This window comes from Scardinius erythrophthalmus, assembly GCF_964197995.2.
Source record: "Scardinius erythrophthalmus genome assembly, chromosome: 11".
Classification (NCBI taxonomy): domain Eukaryota; kingdom Metazoa; phylum Chordata; class Actinopteri; order Cypriniformes; family Leuciscidae; genus Scardinius; species Scardinius erythrophthalmus.
Window position 1 is genome coordinate 41691839 of NC_138231.1, and position 23922 is coordinate 41715760.

General features: G+C 37.7%; 1 protein-coding gene across 1 annotated transcript in view; it reads right to left on the reverse strand.

Moving 5' to 3' along the window:
- The window catches only part of nt5dc1 (5'-nucleotidase domain containing 1), a 60238-nt gene that overhangs the window by 13600 nt on the left and 22716 nt on the right, over nt 1–23922 (reverse strand). The window contains exon 7 of the mRNA XM_081378921.1: nt 1886–2060. Within this exon, the coding sequence (XP_081235047.1) occupies nt 1886–2060 (175 nt within the window). The remainder of the gene's footprint in view (nt 1–1885; nt 2061–23922) is intronic.

A 23922-nucleotide genomic window follows, 5' to 3' on the forward strand; every position in this document is an offset into this window, starting at 1 on the left:
ATCTTAGCGCTGCATTTGACACCATCGACCACAACGTTCTTTTAAATAGATTAGAACATTATGTTGGCATTACAGGAAATGCACTAGCATGGTTTAAATCATACTTATCTGACCGTTATCAGTTTGTAGCAGTAAATGATGAGATGTCTCATCGATCACAGGTTAAGTATGGCGTACCACAAGGCTCAGTATTAGGACCGCTGCTGTTCACTCTGTACATGCTACCCTTAGGAGATATCATTAGGAAACATGGAATTAGCTTTCACTGTTATGCTGACGATACTCAGCTCTATATTTCTTCAAAACCTAACGAAACTTATCAATTCACAAAATTAACGGAATGCATAGCGGATATAAAAAATTGGATGACTTGTAATTTCCTACTTCTAAATTCTGAAAAAACAGAGTTTCTAATTATTGGACAAAAAACTTCCTCACGTAATAACCTAGAATACTGTCTAACACTTGATGGCTGCTCTGTTAAGTCTTCGTCGTCGGTTAGGAACCTGGGTGTGCTCTTTGATACCAATCTTTCATTTGAAAGTCACGTGTCTAGTATCTGTAAAACTGCATTTTTCCATCTTAAAAATATATCTAAATTACGTCATATGCTCTCATTGACAAATGCGGAACAATTAGTTCATGCGTTCATGACCTCAAGGCTAGATTATTGTAATGCTCTACTGGGTGGTTGCCCTGCACGCTTAATAAACAAACTACAGCTGGTCCAAAACGCAGCAGCTCGAGTTCTTACCAGAACCAGGAAGTATGACCATATTAGCCCGGTTCTGTCAAAACTGCACTGGCTCCCTATTAAACATCGCATAAATTTTAAAATATTGCTGATTACTTACAAAGCACTGAATGGTTTAGCTCCGCAGTACTTGAGCGAGCTCTTAACGCATTATAGTCCGTCACGTCTATTACGATCTCAAAATTCCGGCCAGTTGATTATACCTAGAATATCAAAATCGACTGCTGGCGGTAGATCCTTTTCCTATTTAGCACCAAAACTCTGGAACAGTCTTCCTACCATTGTCCGGGAAGCAGACACACTCTGTCAGTTCAAAGCCAGATTAAAGACACATCTCTTTGACCTAGCTTTCACATAATACATTATAGACTTCTATAATTTAATGTTATGCTGCATAGATTAGGTCAGCCGGAACCGGGAACACTTCCCAAAAATCCTGATGTACTCGTTACATCACGAGAAGAATGGCATCTACGCTAATTTTAGTGTCTGTGTTTATCCCAAGGTTTTTCCTACAGCCTGCCGGATCCAGGCCGTATCCAGATCTGACGAAGGACCTTCACCTGGACCGATGACAACGCAGTGCTGAAGTGCCAACTAGTCTCTCCCTATGGAGGATCCCACTACCACTCTACAGATAAGGCGTTGTCGGGAAAATTCGTCTTGCGGTCCTACCCCAAAGCAACAAATAAAATAAAATTCCTTATCAAAATTTATAAGGAAAGACAAGTATTTTGTTTAGGCTTGGCTTGTAGGGAATTCCAAACCTGCGTATATTCTAACGCACATAACTATAGAACCCATTCTAAATGCGCATGTGAACGCCATCAGCGTTTCTCACAGGTTCGCGTTTAAAGTCTGTGTAGAGAGAATGGTGTCGTCTTAGCGGCCCCTAATTTAATAACAAATGATCATTGCGACGGAACCAAATCAATTAAAACTAACTTTAGATGGAAATAACTTAACTCTGCTGTAAAGCCGAAACAATCTCTGTTACCTTAAATTATACGCTTATCTCTGTAAAGCTGCTTTGAGACAATCTACATTGTTAAAAGCGCTATATAAATGAAGATGACTTGACTTGACTTGGAGTGTTAGGTTATTTCTTTTGCGTATGTCTGTAAAACTCACCCCAGTATGTGCTCACACACTAGTCGACAGTAGTCCGAGTGCGAGCTGGTGATGAGCAGCAGGATTTTCCCGCTGTTTTTCATGCTCCTCAACCATCTCTTGACCGCATCCGAGCAGGGCTGCAGGTAACGACCAGGACAACGCTTCACACTGGGGAAATACGTCCCAGTGTCCTCTAAACATGCAACAACAAAAAAGCGTCAATAATTGTCATTTCTTATTAAGGTAAAACATTCTATATAGATAACGTTTAAGGTTTCAAATATGGGGTCATTTAAAATATTTAGTAGTATTTTATTGGATTAAAGGGGTGGTTCGGGATTTTTGACATCGGACCTCATTTTTAAGTCAGCCTGGTTGTTATTCATCAGTGGAGACATTTTAAAAAAAAAATTATCCAGTCCTTATATTTGGATAGTTAGCCGATGCTAGGCTAGCGCGAGTCAAGGGTAGATGTTAGCCAGCCATTAAAAACCGTTTAACCACTACACAGTGCACCAAACGCAAATCAATTATAACACAAGACTATCGATGTATATGTCCGTTGAGAGAATAATGTTAGAAATCAAACTTACCTTTCATCACATTGCATTAGTTATAATTTGTTCCCTGTAATCATAAGCCTTGTCTACAGCAGCAGCGGAGTGATATTGATTACCTAGGCAACCGAGTGAGCCGGTACACACATGATGCAAGAGTACCGGCATTTACCTGCCGCAGGCACACTGTGTGTTTACTTTTTGCCGCATTACTAACCGGAGCATAGTAAAATTCCGCAGCTGCTGAGAAACTAGTTCCTTTGGGATCATTGACATGAAAGGTAATGTTTGATTTCTAACATTATTCTCTCAACGGACATATACATCGATAGTCTAGTGTTATAATTGATTTGCGTTTGGTGCACTGTGGAGTGGGTAAAACGTTTTTTAATGGCTGGCTAACATATACCTATTGACTCGCGCTAGCCTAGCATCGGCTAACTATCCAAATATAAGGACTGGATTATTTAAAAAAAAAATGTCTCCACTGATGAATAACAACCAGGCTGACTTAAAAATGAGGTCCGATGTCAAAAATCCCGAATCACCCCTTTAAATAACAGTAAACACAAACAGCAACAAAAAAACACAAAAAAACAAAAAGGGTAATAGTTACTAGAAAAAAAAAAATCATACTTATAAATTTAAATAAAATTTTAAACATTAATGTAATATTAGCCATAATAAAGACAAATAAATAAATATACAAAACAAAGGGCTAAATATACACTGACTGGCCCCAAAAAAGTTCAAACTTAGGGCCAGATTTACTGAACAGGGCAAATTAACGTCAGAGTGCAATTCCATAAGAGTGCCGATGGGAGTGGAGAGTTCTGCATGTGATCTACTGACGACACGCATATTAAAGAGAACAGACGCAGCCGGATCATTTCGGTAATGACCAAAGCAATCTACCAGGGAGCGTCGTGAGCGCCGTAAGACGTGCTTTTTTGGATGGTAAATAATGGCGCAAACACCAGAACATTGACGAGCGCAAACCTTAGTAAATCACCTTGCATGATTAATTTAAATATTCTCCCTACCATAAATTTAGCATCTGAAAGGGAAAGTCCTACAAATGCATATGCATTAAGGTCAGCCGCAAAAATAACTGTCCACATCTTTTCAGCGCTCATTTTTCACATATATCTTGCCCCTAATAGTCTATGATTGGATCATTATTGCAGTGATTAATGTTTCTGGCATGTTATATGTTTGGCAACAATTCATTTAACCCTAAATGATGCAGTGTGTAGTATTTATTTCTTAAACAAGCATGTCGGAAGACACATTCCATGACCATATTCCAGGATATATACATATATATCAGTGGCGAGCGGTGACTTCTTTATATGTTACTATGTTATATCTAAAGTCTTTGGTGTCAGCTTCTCAGTTGCTTACTCTCATGACACATAGCAACATAGATAAAAGTATTCCTAATATGTTAGACCTTTTATTGAAAGTAGATTACATTTATCCATCCTTTAATCTATCCATTTATCTCTGCCTTCACAAGCACCCGTAAGAGCTGTGATTTTGATGTTTGAGTGAGTCGAGGGAGGCCGCGCGACAGCTTTTTTGGCAGCAAACACACCAGATGTGTTTGGTGCAAACAGGGATAAAAGTACCCCATGCCCACGGTTCAGTACACTGCTGGATCTTTAATGTTTGTGGGCCTATTTTTAGCTGGAGGTCCTGGACATCTTGTTAGGATACATGGTATCATGGATTCTAGAAAATACCAACAGATAAAAAATCAAAACCTGACGGCCTCTGCTAGAAATCCTATAATGGTTAGATCTTCCATCAGGACAACAATCCAAAGCAAACGTCAAAATCAACACAATAATGGGTCACTGAGCACAAAATGAAGCTTCTGCCATGACAGGGCTCCAGACTGCGACCAAATGGTCGCATTTTGCGACCAAAATTTGAGAGTGTGCGACTGAATTTTACACCCAGTCGCACATGTGCGACCAGTAATTTATTTTTTTATTTTTTCACGTTAAACGTGGAAGGGGCGCGTCAATGAATCTGGAATGTGTGGCAGGCCAATGAGTGTGAGAAGAATAGGGAATGGCCACTGTAACTGGCTAATGTGTGGAGGGGGAGGGTCCTAGAGATAATCGAGCGCGCGTAAACGTCCGTGGGAAGGAGACGGAGACAAATATCAATGTCACGGACAGACACAATCGGATGATGATGATTCAGAGTCAGAGGTTTGTAAGGTGATAAAGGCCTGAACCCACTATTTTCGGGAAGACTGGCTACGAGAATTCAGCTGGTTGAGGTACTGTAAGGAGATGAACTCCATGAGCTGCGAATGTTGCAGTGGCTACCCCAGAACTGCGGGGAAAACGAAGTTTGCAGACAGTGCAGGCACTTCGCAGTTTAAACACTCAATCTCAGCCTCAAGCATAGAGTATGCCGTGACATGTTAATAAATAAAAACAAAATGAAAGTGGAAAAAACTGCGCTACTCAGCACTCATTCTGCTTCACAGACCGTTTAATAGTTCGAACCAATAATAGACAGCGCAGAGCTCCTCGCCAGTCGCGGGCCAATCGCGATCACGCGAAACAGTTACATCGTGGAGATCCAGTGAAGAAATCCATTGAGTTCGCGACAGAATTAATAACATTGCTGCGAGATCCAGTGAGAAACATTCAGATTTGACGCAGAATTCTCTGTTATAAACCATATAAGATCAAACAGCGCTGACGTGGAAACCAGGAGAAACATGTGCAATGAGCGAACAAGTTATTGAAGGCTTTAGGTCCACAGATTAGCAACAATCACCTTGGATTTACTGTAGTAACACTAACTGTAACTATGGTATACTGTGGTTATAACAGTAGCCTACACATATTTTTCCAGCACTTCAAAACTATATTATCATATTTAAATGTTATTTTTAATAATGTGTTGACCAAACATTTTTTGTTCATCCTTTAAAGACCTATTTATAAAACTAAAAGTTTCAAGAAGTAGGGAAACTCACACTTATTTAAAAAAAAAAGAAGATAAAGATTAAATTACTATTGTAAACATAGCTGCAGAGGACGCTTACTGGCTATTTTCACTCCCTAATATATATTTTGTCACTCATTTTGCTTTTGAATTAATATTAAGACATTATGAATGATAATAATTAAAGTTAACTTTATCTATACACCTCAAATTAAGCTCAGTGCTTGGTCATCCCACAGTGCTACCAAATACTTTCTGTAGAACTTAGTGCCGCTGCCCTCAAATGTTAGTCTGGAGCCCTGTGAACTTAAAATAAAACTGCACATTGTAATTTCTGTACGTTAAGGCTATTTATTATCAAAGCATTTGTCAGTAATACAGTTATTTTGGGGGAAAATGTGAATAATTGCATTGCAAGGTGATTTAAGGTGTGCCCCTAAATTTTCTGCTTGCGCTCCTAAAATTTTAAGTCAGGGGCTACAGCGCTCCTAATAAAAAAAGTTAGTCTGGAGCCCTGCATGACCGTCCCAGTTCCCTGACCTGATGAGTGAACTGAAGAGAAGAAGCGCCAACATGGATCTGGGAATCTGAAGGATCTGGACAGATTCTGTATGGAGGAATGGTCTCCATAACTCAAACTCATCGAACTCATCAGGCATTATAGGAGAAAACTCAGAGCTGTTATCTTGGCAGAAGGAGGTTTCAAAAATTGTTTAATAAAAGGTTGCCAATAATTTTATGGCCAATATGTTTTGTAGAAAAGCATTTAATCCATAATGTGATTTCCTTTCAATTCTTTTACTTCAATAAAAGGTTAGATTTTTGCAAATATTTTGAATAACAGATCAAAAGGATAAACAATGCAGATTTATTTTTACTGCCATCTATGATCATATTCACCAGGGACGCCAATAATTCTGACCACAACTAAATATTCTCTCTCTCTCACGCACACACACACACATATTGAATAACTACTTCTCTATTATAATATATTGTAAAATGTAATTTATTCCTGTGAGAGTAAAGCTGTATTTTCAGCATCACTACTGCAGTCTTCAGTGTCACATGATCCTTCAGAAATCATTCTGATATGATTTGCAGCTCAAGAAACATTTCTAATGGTGAAAACAGTTGTGCTGCTCCATATTTTTGTGGACACTTTTTCCCCAGGATTCTTTGATGAATAGAGAGTTCAAAAGAACAGCATTGATTTGAAATAGAAATGTCATCAGAGAGCATCAGATTGTCATTATAGCAATTTCATTTAAATTATGCATTATGTTGCAGTTCTTAATTACGCTCCAACTGTTTTTTATTTACTTGCCAATCTAATTTCCACATGCACTTGCCATTCGCCGTGTTGAATTTAGACCCCCACTGCCAGCACATCTTTTTTTGTTATTTATATCTTATTTTCATTTCTTATCCTGGCTTTCTATCTGACCAACGTAGCCCATATGGTTTACATCAAACAGACACACACCCCTCACGATTCCAAAACTTTTCCACAGACTCGAGCATCACACAAGATCACGTTCAGCCCTCAACGTAAGCCATACACACAAATACCCCTGAAACGCTCATAACGAAGATTCAGATTTAACCTGTCAAATGCTTTACTACGACACTGAAAACTGCAGCATGAGGCAGTCTGATCCTATCAGAATCCACAATCCAAACAAACCCAAGTTTCTTGAGAACTAAAACCAGGACGAATGGAAAACCAGAGCCACTGGAGTGTGTAGATTGGCGAGTTGTTAGTGAAAGAGTAAAAGTATCAGTATACGCAGGGTGGCCAGCTTACTAAAACAGGAAGTGGACTGTGTTTGCCTGGAGTGAAGGAATGCGCTCCATATGTGAGACGTACCATGTCTTCATTTCATGAACAGCAGAAAAGGAGACTTAGGAAAACAGGCATATTCACTAGTCTTCAGTTTATATTGGCAAATACCGCCGCACCACGTACACACAGCCACGTCTCCGAGCCCTCGAATCATCTCACACATTCACACGCAGAGACGTCTTAGCCTACAACACAGATCAACACTGGGCTCTGCATAAATACAAGCTTTTACACCAGTGGCCTCTTCCGAAAGCAAATTTTTTTGCACAACTTGTTTTTATTTAAATGGAATGTTTGTTTGCTTATATGTGCAGGTCCGTAAGAGCACACATGCATATATTGTGCATTTTGAATAACACACAATCTTATCAGAGTACTTATATTACATTATAAGAGTTTTATAGACATTACCCTTTAAACTGACTTTTGTTAGACTTAAAATATGTATAAAACAAAAGGTTCACACAGTAAAATCTAAACAAACAACAGCATGATAATGGAGTTTTCTCACTGTATTTATATTGCTGTGCTGCCCCCATGTGGGAAACGTCACGTATTAGTCCCACTGATTTAGCTTAAACATGATATTTTTAGTGCAAGTATATGGAAAGGTGTCTTCAGACCCCCATTATAGACCAAATTTCTTTCTTTCTTTTTTTAAATAAAAGTTTGGTTAAATAAATTGGCAAAAAACAATCGTTTGTCTATGATTAAACTAGTTGCCAAAGACCTAAAATAGATACTGAAGATTGAAAAATAAGGTTTTATTGGATGCACAGTCATTTGAACAGTCAGAAAGCATTATAATTAACATCTTTAAACATACACCACTAATAAAAATAAGTGTCAAAATTCCAGTTCACATGGATACACGGAAGCGATAAAACAATTCTGTATTATACATTTTTAAGGACCAGACAAGTAATTTGTTGAGGTCAATTTGTAAAGAAAGACTACACGACTAAACACGTAATACGCATTCGCATACCGTCAGCGTTTTCACAGATTTGAGTTTTTGAAGTTTACGCGGAGATGATAAAGTTTTTCAAAAATGTTCAATGCTTGCACCTTGGAACCTCTTTTAAGGTTTGCGTTCTCGAGCCACCAGGCACTGTTGTTGTGCGGATGAGCAGGCCGGAGCGCATTAAAGGTTTTCTATTAGAACGGTGTTGTGTTAGCGGCCCCTAAGTTAATAACTAATGATCTTCGCAACGGAAGTGAATCAATCAATTAAAACTAACTTTGGCTGGACAATAACTTTATCATAGAGCTGTTGTAAAGCCTAAACGATCTGTTACGGTAATTTCCAATTATCTCTGTAAAGCTGCTTTGAAACAATCCACATTGTTAAAAGCGCTATATAAATGAAGGTGACTTGACATGGGAATGTGCATGGAAATTATATGCAGATAAGGTAATGTATGTTGGGTTTTATAAAGAGAATTTTGCATAGGCTCTGGTTTTATAAATCTGAAAACTTTGAGTATGCACACTTTTAGGATTAAATCTACGGAAAGATTTACATGTGAGGCCCCAGGTGTAAATGCACTCTGAAACGCTTGAGGCGGATTTAAATACAATCACACAAACCAATTTAGGTGTAAATGCATCTGGTTGAAGCCACATACACACACATTCTTCCCCAAATGGTAAAAAAATAAACATGCGAGAGCGTGTTATAACAGCTCCCAGTAGCCAGATATGACAGCACTATGTAACACACGTTGCCACAGATATGACCAGCGCAGATGAGCATCTCTTCAGCAAGCAGATGCGCACACTGCCACAAATGAAACAAAGTTCGGCGTCACATCCTAAAGCTCAACACACAATCATCTTCACTAAAAGTAGTGAGACTAAATGATCTCACCTGTGCTGGTGCCATTTTCTCTCCTATTACAGTCTTTGATCAGATTTATATTTGTTTTGCGGGGACACATTTATGTGACCAAACAGTTTTAACAAATCGGATAGCTTTCTGATCAGAAAAAAACACATGAAGTGACCAGGTGTTATAAATAGTTGTTGTGCCTTGTGAATATAACAAATAAAACGCACATTTATAATTATTAATTCAAGTAATTATGTGTAATAAATAATAATTAATGTAATAATGCATTAATTAATAATGTAGACAACCAGTTATTATCATTAAAAAAACAAAACAAAACAAAACAAAAACTAGGCTACCGACAGGAAATAAGAATTATCATCTGATATTTAAGCTACCTCTAATAAAACATTCAGCCTAGCAATAAGATAAACACTGCAACAATATTGAGATACCGAGCAATTATTTGTTCTTCTGAATTAGTTCCCCTTGCCATCTCAGAGAAAACACCTCTAGATCTCCACAGAGAAGCGTTCAAATGAGCCCAATTGGGTTTGTGTTAAAAAACGGGCTGGTAACCAAAGGTTCTAGGTTTAAATATCGCAAAGCACAATCCATGAATCACCACTGTGTCTTTAAAGCAAGACTATTAAACTCAGGTTTCTGCGAAGGGGCTGTCTTTGTCATAATGTAAATAAATGACAAATTAGCACACAAAAAAAAGACCTCTGCCAAATACAAAAACATTATACTGGAGCCCACTAGAGGTCCTCGGAAAGCTGCAGGATGACTTAAAGGTGTATATTGACATTTAAATCGTCTAACCTAAAAAAAAAAAAACACATTCAAAAACAAGATTTGTTTTTTTCTCCATCAAATACCAGTAGTTTTAATCAAATAACATACAGACACTTGAAATTTCTGGAAGCACAAAATGATTCCATGGGGGCCTTTGAATCAAAAGGGTTGAGAATCACTGTTTTAAGCAATGGACGGAAGAGAGCGCTATTGTTTGATTGGAAACACACTCACTCCTGCAATCTACCAGCTCAAACACACACCACTGTATTCAAGAGACATGGGCATTGATGCACATACACACATGGGTTATTATCTGCTCATCTGCAGTGCACACATGGCATAGCTAAAGACCACCCGCAGCAATAATATAACAATACGCCTATAGCGGAGAAGGGACAGGATTCTTCTGCTTTTCCTCCATACACACAGACAAACGCAGAGGTCCAGCGTGACGCACTCCGGGTGGAGCGGTGATCTTATCCAACTGGTGGAAGAGCACGCGTTCCCTGAAACAGGGAATGTCTAACAAACAAAACAACAATGCTTTGTAGTTTTGACGACTGAACGCAGTCAGTGACCACCCGCATGCACGCCGATTACGATCAGAGCTCGCATTCAGGGCTTTAATGGGTCATGCAACATTTTCTGAGATTTTAACAGAGTTGCACAGCACAGATTACAAAGGTTAGCATGAAGAAGAAACTGATTATTTTTTAAGTTGAACTGATTACGTTTTTTGTGCTATTTCCATATTTTCGAGTTTAAAATCTTCATTGTGTCAATGTCACAGGATGTGGGTTTTCAGGCTCTGTTTTTTCTATATTTCATGTTCATTATATTTCATATTTTCATGTACATTGGCCATGACATTTTTGTGAAAATGATCAAAAATGATGGTGGTGGTGGTGGAAAAAATTAAAAGCAGTAAAAATAAAAATAAAACCTGTCAATTAGACAAAGGCCAGATAAAATGGTATTACACTTGACATTTCTGTACCCCTCACTATTAATATGATGGCTACGCTTCTGAATTATAGAAATATTTGACGCTTTAACCCAGGACTGCACCAGAATCTGTTGCTCTGTCTGCCTCTTCTGCTTCCACTCCACAGCTCACCACATCCACTTTTGTAGCATTTTTCAATACTGCGGTGAGAACTAACTGCTGCTGAAATAGCAGGTTTCATGACCCTTTAAATGGACTGCATTGTGCTTTACAGGTATGTGCTTAATAAAAAGTTATATAAATACAATTTTCCTGCTCTTATGCTATTTTAAAAACACTTTAGAATCCCTTAAAGGTGCTATAAGTGTTTTCAGATGTTTTCCTTCAACTTCAACTACACACCCTTTTCTTCAAAACATCCAGTTCATGGCATCCAGTCGTTTATTGCGTCCTTTGTATACCACAACAGGACACTGCATTAATAATGAAATGATTTAACCCAAACAAACACGCCCCTCTCTTCATTGCTCCGCCTCCAATCCTAACCGCCCTGCTCCGAGTCGGTCTCGAACCCCGATCGCTGGCATGCGAGGCGACTGCACTAACAAGGACACTAAACTGTAAACACTGCGTTCTCTAGCAGTCGTCAGCCTGCACAACTCTCACTAGCTGGCCGCCATTACAAACGCAATGCAAGAGTGGATGTCTATTTATCGAAGCAGAAGCACAACAAAATAATGCTTCACAAAAAATAAAGTACATACATTAACATACATGCACAAGAGTAAAGGGTCCTTCCACACTGAGTCCGAAATTTTCGTGTGCGTTTTTTTGTATTTGTCATTCGGTGGTTCTGCATTGTCAAAACACCTCTCAAAATGCTTGCTACGGGTGCAAAAAATGCAGAAAATCAAACCCGATCCGAATTTTTTTATGACGGAAGAAAGTTTCGGAGGCAGTGTGTAAACGCGATTGACACAACGTGAGGCAAAAATTTCGTACTCAGTGTGCAAGGACCTTAAGAGTTGGTTGCTAGTTGCCAACAGCACAGCAGCTCCAAGACAAGCAATGACACTCAAACCCAGTGTTACTCACGTATGGAGCGAATCAACGCAACAGCCGCGTCTGTTTTCAGGCCGTCCCGCTTTTCTCTCTCCAGCGCTAGAAAGCTTTTCTAATATTAACAACGGGTCCTAAAGCTCTTTCCTGATCATAACCCTTTATTTTCCAGTGATATTCGACTGAGCTTTTTTCTTTTGTAATGTCTTTCACCCATCTCTCTTTCTACAGTATTTTCTTCAAAACTCATTCTCTCTCCTCCACCATCATATGCCCCCTAATGCTGATTGGCCACACATTTGTTGTTGTGTTTGGTTGTGTCAGTCCGACCAACTTTCAAACAGCTTTTTTTTATATCGCTTACCCCACCTTTAAAGTGGCTCTACTTTCACCACAACGCAACTCTGAGAAGTTCTTCATTTTCAAGTTGTGAGCCTGTTTTATCAATTTTTTTTGTTGGTTTGCTGTTAACAAAATTGATCAAGCAACATATTTTGTGGGATAAGAAATGAAGTAATTTGATTTGTTCAAAAATCATATTTGAAAAAAAAAAAATATAAGGTGGCTAGGGGCATTTTTTACTTTTACATATCCTTGAACAAACCAGAAAATCATATACAAGACCTTTGTCGCAAATAATTTGAACAATTCTCATTTGCTTCATAAATACAGCACATTTAAAAACAACAACAATAAATATTAGATCAATTGACTTTGCATCGCCGCTTGCAACCACATCAAGAATCAGCCAAATTCCCAGGTGCACAGTGGACTGAAGATGTTCAGGAAAGTGCAGAAATTTTGCAATGTAGAGGTTTAGAAGAAAATCGAATTAAATGCACCTTTAGCCATGTTGTACCCTGTATCAAAATGTGTTAAAAACTCACGTCATTCTATGCTTTATTATGTGTCAACTTCCTTTACTGTGTCTTAGTGGCTTTACTGGCAGTGGAAGTGCCGAGCATCTGTGAGAAGCTTGAATTAGATCCTCAAATACTTCAAAGACTAAATGCAAGATGATAAAATAAGCTGTGCCACTCCATTTAGAAGCACTCACGCCACAGTTTATGGGAAGAGAGAGCTCAGTTACCTCCTCATAAAGAAATGATTCAAAGAGATACTGACCATTTAAGACCGAAAAGCACACACGCCCAGAGAGACATGCTATTCATCGCTAACAAAAAGCTATTTTTATTTTTACAGCAACCAGCCTCTATTTATGACAAGTGGGAAAAAGCCATACCTATTATTTTCTGCGCAGTCAGTGTTATCTGCACGATGCACAGCTTATTGTGTAATATTTGCACGAGGATGCAGTGACCTTATTTGACTCTGCATTACTGTACACCTGTTTGAACCCTGGAAAAACAGCTTAAAGAAACCAACCCTCACCATTTTTAGCAGCAAGGCCACTAATGAGTGCATGTGTCCCATGTGGCATTTTTTTCAGTGGTTGCTAAAAGACAAGAGGGGAATTAAATGTGCAGTCCCAAAGGGTCATCAAAAAACAGCTGAAACTACTAAACTCTGGATGTGAAACTCTTTCTGAACAAATAAAGTCCTGTAACACTATATTGGAGAGTGCTTTCTTTGTCCTCTTTTTTATCCTCCATGAAAGGATAAATGAGACTGAGGTAAAGCTAATTCTCCAAACTATATTCTATTATGTCAACTGATGTTAACAGCTGAAATTAGACGTGCCAATAACACAGGGTTAAAGACATATGCAACTTCAAATTAAAGGCAAGAAGACTTTGTGTTGAGTTGTCTTCGCAGACTGCGCACATAAACAAACAGGCAGCTTGACCACAGACAAATAAATCAAACACGTTTACTCTGTAGTGCCTCTATAAATCTTCCCCTGAAAACAATTCATGCACATCTTAAGTGCCATTTGGCTGTGCATTATTCTAATTAAAAAAAAATTTTTTTTATATAAAACTGCAATGTTGGCTTGTTCAGTGAGGAGGGGGGGGGGGGGGCTGAATCAATACAGCATAGTATTGCAATATTTTGCATGATATTGTATAGATACACAGATGCCAAGTATCAATATTTCCAGGGCCTGAATTTCGGCTCGCAATCACGAGTATTGTGCATCATTTTACCTCAGGTGCCATGCTTATAATGCAGGAAATAATAATCATCTTAAATATTTGTTTCAGACTGTAATTTCACAAACAGCGCAAGTGAATCAGCGTTACCGCGTCTCTTTCTCTCTGTTTATCTCTCGGACATGCACAGTGAGCTGTGTGTATCGGTCCACAGTGCCTCGTCCATGTTTGTGTGTTAATGAACCCTTAAATGCATGAAAGTTTTGGCAATCATTATTACATATTTAGGTCTTTAGCGACCAGAATCTATATCTAACACGGATGGATCTCTACCGGTCTACCTCTACCTGGATCTCCACCTGATATAAAACTCTCCTTATTAGAGTAACAATTATGTTACCCTTTGGAGCTTGGAAGAGTTTGAGCAGATGTTTTATACCATCATCACTGTCCTCGTCAGAGCATCAGATCTCCCAGTACATTCAGCATCTGGCTCATATTCGCAATCTCAAAACTAGCATTTTCAACATCTTCAAAATCAGTATTTGGATCGCTGACAGCTTCTTTACCAGATCCACAATCAAGTGACAATGACATTAATATTTGATTGCGTTCAGTATTTGCTCTGCAGTAAATCGCTGAGGCATTTCAGGTTTTGCTTATTCTTTTGTTTTCTGCCTGCAGTAACTATGAGTAAATTGTCACTTATTGTGTTTCAGCTTGTGGAATAAAAATGAATTGCACTTACTTAGTCATCAAAGATTCAATTATTGTTGTGCAGAAAAAATATACTTACAGTGTTACACACCATGGGTCGTTAGTGACCCAATACAATTTTTACAAAACATTAATGGCAAAACAGGCATTCTTTAATAATTGTATTATTTTGTACTTGTTTGTTGTTTCTAATGAATTGATTGAGGAATACTAAGAAGGTTGATGTCTAACTTGAAATGAATGATGAGGAGGGTAGTGAATGATGTCACGGGTCACTAAAGACCCGAGGTATGCGTTTAAGGGTTAAACATGATCATTTAAAATTAATAAAGTATAAAGAATAAAGTAAATTCAAGCCAGCTGCGCCTTACAACTCAACAAAACTTTTGCTTGCAATTAGAATTAAAGAAGCTGACCATATAATGCCATATCTACACAGTGCACTCGTACATAATGCAACACAACTGACAAGATAGACATCGGCAGCAGCAGAAAAACATGTCTAATGCTCTGAGAAGATGATGAGAAGGATAGTGAGCTTAATAAGTTTCTGAATATATTTACATAAAATCATTTGGCCAGTCATATATAATTTTCTTTGAAATTAAAAAAGCAAACACTTTTTTTTACTTAGATTAAAAGGATGATACCACTAAATCATTGACACAATTTACTCCACACATTTGTTAATTCTCCCCTTTTTCCAGCAAATGAAACACAATCAAGAGACAGACCAGAGATCCATGGTCAATGTAAAGGAGTAGATAAAGTTAAAATAAAGGTCATGCTTGGTGACACAAGTGCTCAACCATACGTTTTTTTCTCTGGAAAACTCAGTCAGAGAAAAAATGCTGAAAAAAATAAAACAATTAGATTTAGAAAAAATGAACTGGTATACTGGAGCCTATTCAGATCTGGCACACCTTCATCGTGGATTGTGTTTCGTATGTGTGCATGTGCTATTCTCCTCAGATAAAAAAGAAAAAAAAGATCTTACGCCAAGCAGAACTACACATTGTACGAGAAGTACAATTAAAAACTGAATGGATGGGAAATATCATAATAGAAGAATGAATGGCAAAAGAGTTAAACAGGGCGTTGGGCTAAAGGGGGGGATTTGGTTAAGATTTAAGAGTCTCAGACGCCAGTCCCAAAGTAAGTCTTCCCTTAACTCGTCCCCGGAGGCTGCGGAAAACTGTAGACGTAACAATCTGTCATTACAGAAACCCCAACCAAGCTTCCAAATCTCTGGGAGTGAAGGAAAAGGTCTTCAGATTCTGTGCTTAGCTCAAAGACTTTCAGATGTGGAGAATACTATAAAATAACACGTACACATATCTACACATGCACTGAATCATGCAAACTAGGCTAGTTAACAAACCACTCTTAAGAAAGTCTGTATAATTAGACTGGTTTACCTCCTTTTGATTGGACATGTTACTTAGGAAGCATTTAGACAACAATGGAAGGGCTCTCGAGAGGTGCTACTTTAAAAGTTTAACTTTTTAAAGGATATATGTGACCCTGGACCACAAAACCAGTCTCATGGGTCAAATTTTTCCCCCCAGTATTTTTTACACATCTTCTGAAAGCTGAATATATAAGCTTTCCATTGATGTATGGTTTGTTAGTATAGGGAAGTATTTGGCAGAGATACAACTATTTGAAAATCTGGAATCTGAGGGTGCAAAAAAATCTAAACATTTGAGAAAATGGCCTTTAAAGTTTTCCATTTATATTCGCGATTGTGCTGCATTCACTCACAAAAATAAATGTTTTATATATTTATGGAAGGAAATTTACAAAATATCTTCATGGAACATGATCTTTACTTAATATACTAATGATTTTTGCCATAAAAGAAAAATAAAAAATTTTGACCCATACCCATGTACTGTTGGTTATTGCCACAAATATACCCGTGCGACTTGTGACTGGTTTTGTGATCCAGGGTCACATATAGAGTTGTGAGAAAAAGAGGCATTTTGGAAAGTGTTTCACACATGCATCACATCTAATCCCACCTTTTTTGTAATGACATTTTACTGTGCTACCAACAAAAGTTTGGGGTCAAATCATCTTTTTTGCAGATAATTTATAAATTGCCTTTTTTAGTCTCTACATTCTAATTCAAGTTAGAAAAAAGCTCTTCATGCCTGAACTCAGTTTTTTTTTTTTTTTTTTTTTGAGAGAGAGAAATATTTATTCACCATGAGTGCATTAAACTGATCAAGAGTGACAGTAAAGACATGCATTAATATAAATAAATAAATGTTGTTATTTTGAGATTTTAATGCATCAAAGAATCCTGAATAAGAGTATCACGGTTTCCACAAAAAAATTATGAAACAAGTTTTTGTCATCATAAAATAGTGTCAGTGAAGTTAAATGTCAGTATTATAAAATATTAAGTAACTACAATTTCGGTGAGTGGCTGTGATGTAAAACTTAAAGTTTAAAGGTTTTGGACAACTGTTTATATTGGGAATCCAACTTCCTATACAGGTATTGTTCAGTAAGTTCAGAAAAGTAGGTATCTAAATAAGCTATATCACAGTGATATTGTTCAGAATATCAGCACTGTTGTGATTTGCAGAGAATTTATAAATTGCCTTTTTTTTTTTTGATATGGGAATGTACCCATATTGAATGATTGAAACTCGGAGAAAGACACTGCATGCAACATTTCAAGTTGATTGGACAAATCAGATTCTGGGCCCTATCTTGCACCCAGCGCAATTGACTTTGTACACCGACGCATGTATCATTCCTATTTTGCACCCGCGCAAAGCGCGCTTTTCCCTCCACAGAAGCACGTCGCTAAACTAGGGAATGAACTTGCGCTCCCTGGGCGGTTCAGCGCAAAAAAAGGAGGCGTGTTCCAGCGCAAACGTTCCTTCATGCTATTTTGCAGGTTTAGAAAACAATTGCGCCACTAACCAGGAAAAAATAGTTTAAAGTCAGTGGCGCGTTGCGCATGTTATTCATATGCTATTTTAAGGGCGCATGCTTGGCCATAATCAATGTAGTGTGTGCACAACGCGCATACACTTTGATTCTCTCATCTACACAGAAGCAGCAGTTTTCATTTTTGCAAATCATACATTATTACGATAGATAGATAGATAGATAGATAGATAGATAGATAGATAGATAGATAGATAGATAGATAGATAGATAGATAGATAGACAATTTATTATAAAAGCATACATCTAGCTTACACATTTACCCAAATTATCATACGCCTTTTTAACCGAAGTTAATTTGGGTGGGGTTCTCCATCCCCAACGTCCCTGACGTAATGCGTTGCTCTCCTCGGCTGTGAACCGCTCCTGGCGCGCGCCTGGCAAATCTGCCGTTATAATAGGAATCCACTTTAGAACAAGCGCGCCTGCTCTTAAAGGGAATGTGAGATGACGCTCTGATTGGTTTATTTCACGTTACGCCCAAACCACACCTATGAATAATGAAGCTACTTCAGACCAACCCATTTTAGATTTGCGCCTGGCGCAAGAGTCATTTATCCCGCCGGGAAAATAGCAACAGCGCCAAGACCCGCCCACAAAGTTACTTGCGCTTTGCGCTTTGACACTTGCGTTTCAGATTGTTAAAATAGGGCCCTTTGACTTTTCTAGCCAGAAAAAAAAGCTCTTTATGTCTTGTGCTTGGACGTCTAACAAACCCCACTGTGCCATCCAGACAATCATGCCTGTAAACAGTGATCAGCAGTCAGAGAGAAAATGCTGACAAAAATAAAACAATTAGATTTAGGAAAAATCAACTGGTATACTGGAGCCTATTCAGATCTGCCACACCATCACCATGGATTGTGGCAATCCTTCTGAAAAATTACTCTGCAATTAAACCATATATTCTCCCAAAGTGGGTAACCCTCCCTCAAACCTAGCCAGTGATGAGTTTAACTACTGTATGAGTCAGTACGATGCAGAAGTCAGTAATTCCACTTAAATCAAACACTTTCACTCTCTCATGGTCATTAAAATGAAGATGGGAAAGGCCGTACTTAGGTTGATGACAGGCAAAGGAAAATCCATCCAAATGGAAAGGATTACCTTCTATACAGAAACATCTAGATTTGACATAGGATTTGAAATAATGCTGATGATACATTTAGATCTAAGTTGGGTTTTTCCCTTTAATATTTTGTCAGCAGTCACTGTCAAGTAAAGCGTAACATGGGCAACTGAACAGTTTGCACAAAAGGTTTGCACTAAAATAAATGTATTGACTTAAAACAGGAGATACAAAGACAAAAGTTTTGGCTGTTCTGCCTTTGTCAATATAACAATTCACATTTTACTCAGTGATTATATTAAGAACATTCAAGATCATGGGGTGATAATAATCAAGTAGCTTAATTGATTGATTCACAGACTTCAGATACTGTAAATGCAATGGGAACAATCAGGTAATACAGCAATACAATGTTCATACATTTTGCGCCCAAAGAGAGAGGGGAAAAAACCTACAAGAAACATGATGGATCCAATTTTAACGATCTAAGCACATGGTCTAAAGCGCATGGCGCAAGTGCACTTAGGGCATGTCCGAATCCACTTTTGCTAGTTTAACGATGGGAATTATGGTGCTTGCGCCATGGCAGATTTTTACATGCCGGAATTTGCAACAGGAAAAACTGAACGCTTCTCTAGCGAGGAAACGCATCTGCTCGTGCATGAGGTTAAAGTGCGTGGACCATCTACGGGACAAAGTGTACGTGCGTTGTGGACCCGCCTATAGGCGCACATTACTAACGTGCTCTTTAAATAACAAAAAATAAATTGCACCATTGACTTTAGACCAGGTTTTTGTTGGTCAATGGCGCAGTCTATTTCAGTTGCCTAAAAATAGCAACATGCCAACAATTCGCCAGAACACACCTCCTTTTCAGATCAGCATGCCCATGGGCGCACAGATGGGCGCAAATGCATTTGCTATTTAAACAACGTGGCGCAGGACGTGAAAATGATAACTGCATCGGGCTGAAACTAGCAAAAAACACTTGCGCCTGGTGCCGCAAAATTCATCACTTTCTCAATACCTATGCATTTGAGTTGTTCAATGTTGTGATTATGATCAATAACATGTCTGGCAACCGGAGAAGGGACATTGTGTCTTCCAATGGCTGATTTACAGTATGTTAACTAATTCTCATCTTCAGTGACCTTGACGTTTTTCCGACATATATCTGTGGGCACGGGCATTTTTTGTAGAGCACGTTTTTGTGTAGAAAAGCATGTAAAGTTTTTACACTGTGATATAGAAGAACATGATATACAGTTTCGACATGAAAACCAACCTTGTATGTAATTTCAAATTTTTTCAGCCCACTTTCAAAGAAAGACATCATCAGTCTGCCCTGTCCCCGAAACAAAAATTAACTTCAATTTCCAATTGAGTCATTGTTGAAACCATGGATCCATGATTTCCAATGAGGCAAAAGACTTTCCTTAGAGCAGAGATGTCAAATCAGTTCCTGGAGAGCCACTGTCCTGCAGAGTTCAGCTCCAATCCTAATCAAACACACCTAAACCAAATAATCAAGGTCTTTAGGATTACTAGAAAATTCCACACATGCACCTTAAGGGTATGTACACCTCATGAAAAGGTCAAGGACCACCTGCGGGAAAACTCCAAAGGTCTAGCTTGTGTTGAATAACTGTTGAGAGATAAAGTTGCCAACTTGGGACAAGAACAGAATCATTGCAAGGGCTGTGCCAAGTGTGTGACGAGGGCTTCGTGCCAAAATAAGGTGACTTTAACAATATCACCTGTCACATGCAGAAACTAAGAAATACATTTTTCAATTAAGATATTTATTTTGTAAAGAAAAATGTAAAAAATAATTAAAACCATGAAGTGTTTGTCATGTTCTGACAACAAAGAGCAGTTTAAAACCACAATTAACAATCAGCCTGACTGAAATAAAGATTTGACACTTATCGTGATAATTATCGATATCAACTGATTTGAACATTTTTAACGTGGTATATTTTTTTTGGGCCATATCACCCGGCCCTATACTGCGGTCACGAAATGATCTGCTTTGAAATTCGTGCCCAGGGTCAAGGTCCAGATATTGCATGACACAGAATCATTAGCTTATTTCAATATATAAACACATGCAAACACAGCCCAATTTGATAAAATAAATAATCGCTTCACCCTCCCCACAAACAAATATTGCCAAATATGTTTGCAAAAATGAACTCTGTTCCTGTTTTACTTTGACTTTAAACATTATGTCCTCAGCCTGCGTTTGATCGAACAATAACAAAGCGGGCACACTTATCTCATAGCCAGTGCTAAAGAGACTAAAGCCCAAACAACATCAACCAGTATTTACATTAACTGTAATGCTGTGTACGTTCCCACCCAGAGCCAATTACTGCCATGTTGAACTGAGGGACCTTGACATTAGTTCACTTCACTAACATTGAGTGCATTTATATGCACAACCCTATAAATTGGTGCAAGGTCATGTAAGCTCATGCACTCATGTAGAACTTTTAGCAGATACAGTATATGCATTTAAACTTTGCAGTCTTTCTCCAGAAAGAATTACTAAATTAATTGATGACATATTTGTTTTCTCTAGAATGTGAAACGTCCCTCCCTCTAATGCATCCTGTAATTGACTAGCAAGTAACAATTAATGGTTTGTGACTGTGAAATCAGTAAAGCCTAGGGCTGCAACAAACAATTATTTTGATAATTGATTAATCTGTTGATTGAAAAATCATTAATCAAAAAAAAATTATTAATGGTTAAAAGAATCATTTTATACAAGTATTCTCAAATTGTTATTCCACACCTTATCCAATGTTGTCCTCCAAACAATGTGCAATACGAGGATATTGAAAACAAATATAGTGAATGTATCTATGTAGGCTATCCTTTACATAAAAATACAATTACTTGTAGGTAAAACTGCAAATGTACATTTAATATCTAACAAAAAAATATGTCAGACAATCATTGCACTCTGTCTGACATTCATACACTCTGGCACTCTAAAGTTCTCTAAAGTCTGTGAAGTTTAATGAAGGCTTGCTTGCAATCAGGATAAACCTTTATGCTCACATGACTTTCTATCATTTATTGATAACGATACAACTATAAGATGTTGTGCACACAAAAAAAATCAAATCAAATCATGCAGTTTTCTGCAGCAGCTCAATCTGTGTCCTCTACTCATGCTGTCCACATGCATCATTCACTATGGTGAAGTGACTTTATCGATTATCATCAAATATTTTCAGTTGTATGTATTCGTTCTTGCAGGTCTACTAAAGTCTATTGCCGATTTAAAAAAACATACCCGTATCCAAAGACTACAGATATAGAAAGACGGTTCACTCCAATTACTATGAATGTGAGAAATGAGAATTCAAATAGATAGGACTTGGTCTTGGATGCCTGACATACATAGCTGCCCGGAGGCATTGCAAATATGGCCGCCTTTCCTTGAAAGGGACTTTGACGTATCCCACCTCAATAGCTGCAAAAGTGTTTTGCAATATAACATCAACACAATAAGTGCATCATACTTTATTTTTAAGTGCATAGTAGTTAAGGACACTTAATATAAAGTATGACCCAAATTTTTTGTAATATTTAAATAAAGGGTGAAGATGCCAATTTTCCTAGGCTTGACATCACTTTTGGCCACTACTGTATTTGTTTTGTTTTTTTGTAGTGACACAGCATTTTATATTTCAATATGGGACGGTTGGCAACCCTAGTGATTAGTGTAACAGTACAGTTCATTTAACAGCACTAAAGCCACGTTGTATTTAGACATGGTTTGTATTCTTTTTCTTTCTTTAATGAATCCAGACAAAGTGGAGACTAACAACTTTCCACTGTTAGATTACTAGGGTCATAAAAAATAATTTCATAACGGTTCCATTGCTTCACGCGGCAAAACATAAACAGTGGGAAAGTTGCCATGTCAACGTGTTTTGGTCACATGATCACTTTTCACATCTACAGCTGGAGATGGATAGAAGATACACAAAGGTTCAAAAGTCTGGGGTCTGTAATATATATATATATATTTATATTATTTTTATTTTTTTGTTGTTGAAAGAAATAAAAACTTATTCAGCAAGAACACATTAAGTTGATCAAGTCATAGTAAATACATTTACTTTACAGAGATTCTTAAAAAAAGTTATCTATTTCAGATTTTCATTTCATCTAAGAATCTTAAAAAATATGCATCACTGTTCCCACAAAAATATTACGCAGCACAGCAGTGATCATTTTAATAATATTCAACATTGATAATATAAAAAAAAAATCTTGAGCAGCAAATCAGCATATTAGAGTGATTTCTGAAGGATCATGTGACACTGAAGACTAGAGGAATGATGCTGAAAATACAGCTTTGATCACAAGAATAAATAACATTATAAAATATATTCACACAGAAAATTGTAATAATATTTCACAATATTACTGCTTTTACTGTATTTCTAGATCAAATAAATGCAGCCTGGTGAGCAGAAGAGACTTCAGTGTTCAGAAAAAATCTTACTGACCTCAAACAGATTTTCAAACTCAGAAATCAAATTATGTATGTGCGTGAGAAATGGGTACTATTAATGTATGTGTGGATGCAGTAACCCAGCGATACCTCTGTAGACAATCAAATGCAAAGGTCTTTTTAGAAATAACTGGTGTGGCCAAATAGAAGTAGAAACAGGCATTGTGGGTAATGCTTTTACACAGAAGCAAACATAATTGTCTTCATTTTCAACAACATCAAAGTCCTCCTGAGAGACAACAGGCTGACATTCATGACTCATCATCCTCTTGCAGAAAATCCTTCAATGTAAACAGAAGTAGAAAATAAGGATGTAAACAAAGCATGCCATAATTATATGTGTTCTGCCCACATGTGATTTGGGGTGGAACATTTGCCTTTAAATAGAGAGGAAAACAGGGTGACAACTGTGCAGAGCTCTAGAACAGAACCACGACTGGCCCAACAACTCAGACCGCCACACACAATATCATTTAGATGAAAACCTTCAGCAAATCTACACAAGTGGACCGTGGCCCTCAAAATATACATATAAAGAAATATTGTTCTCTAGAAATTCACCTGACAAATGAAAAGCATGCATGTGTATCTTAACCGTTTTTTTTTTTTTTTACCTGTCATTATGATGTAGTAAATACTATGAATGTCATGATAAAATCTAGGTTTAGCCCATTTCTCCAATATGTGTTTGAGGTTAA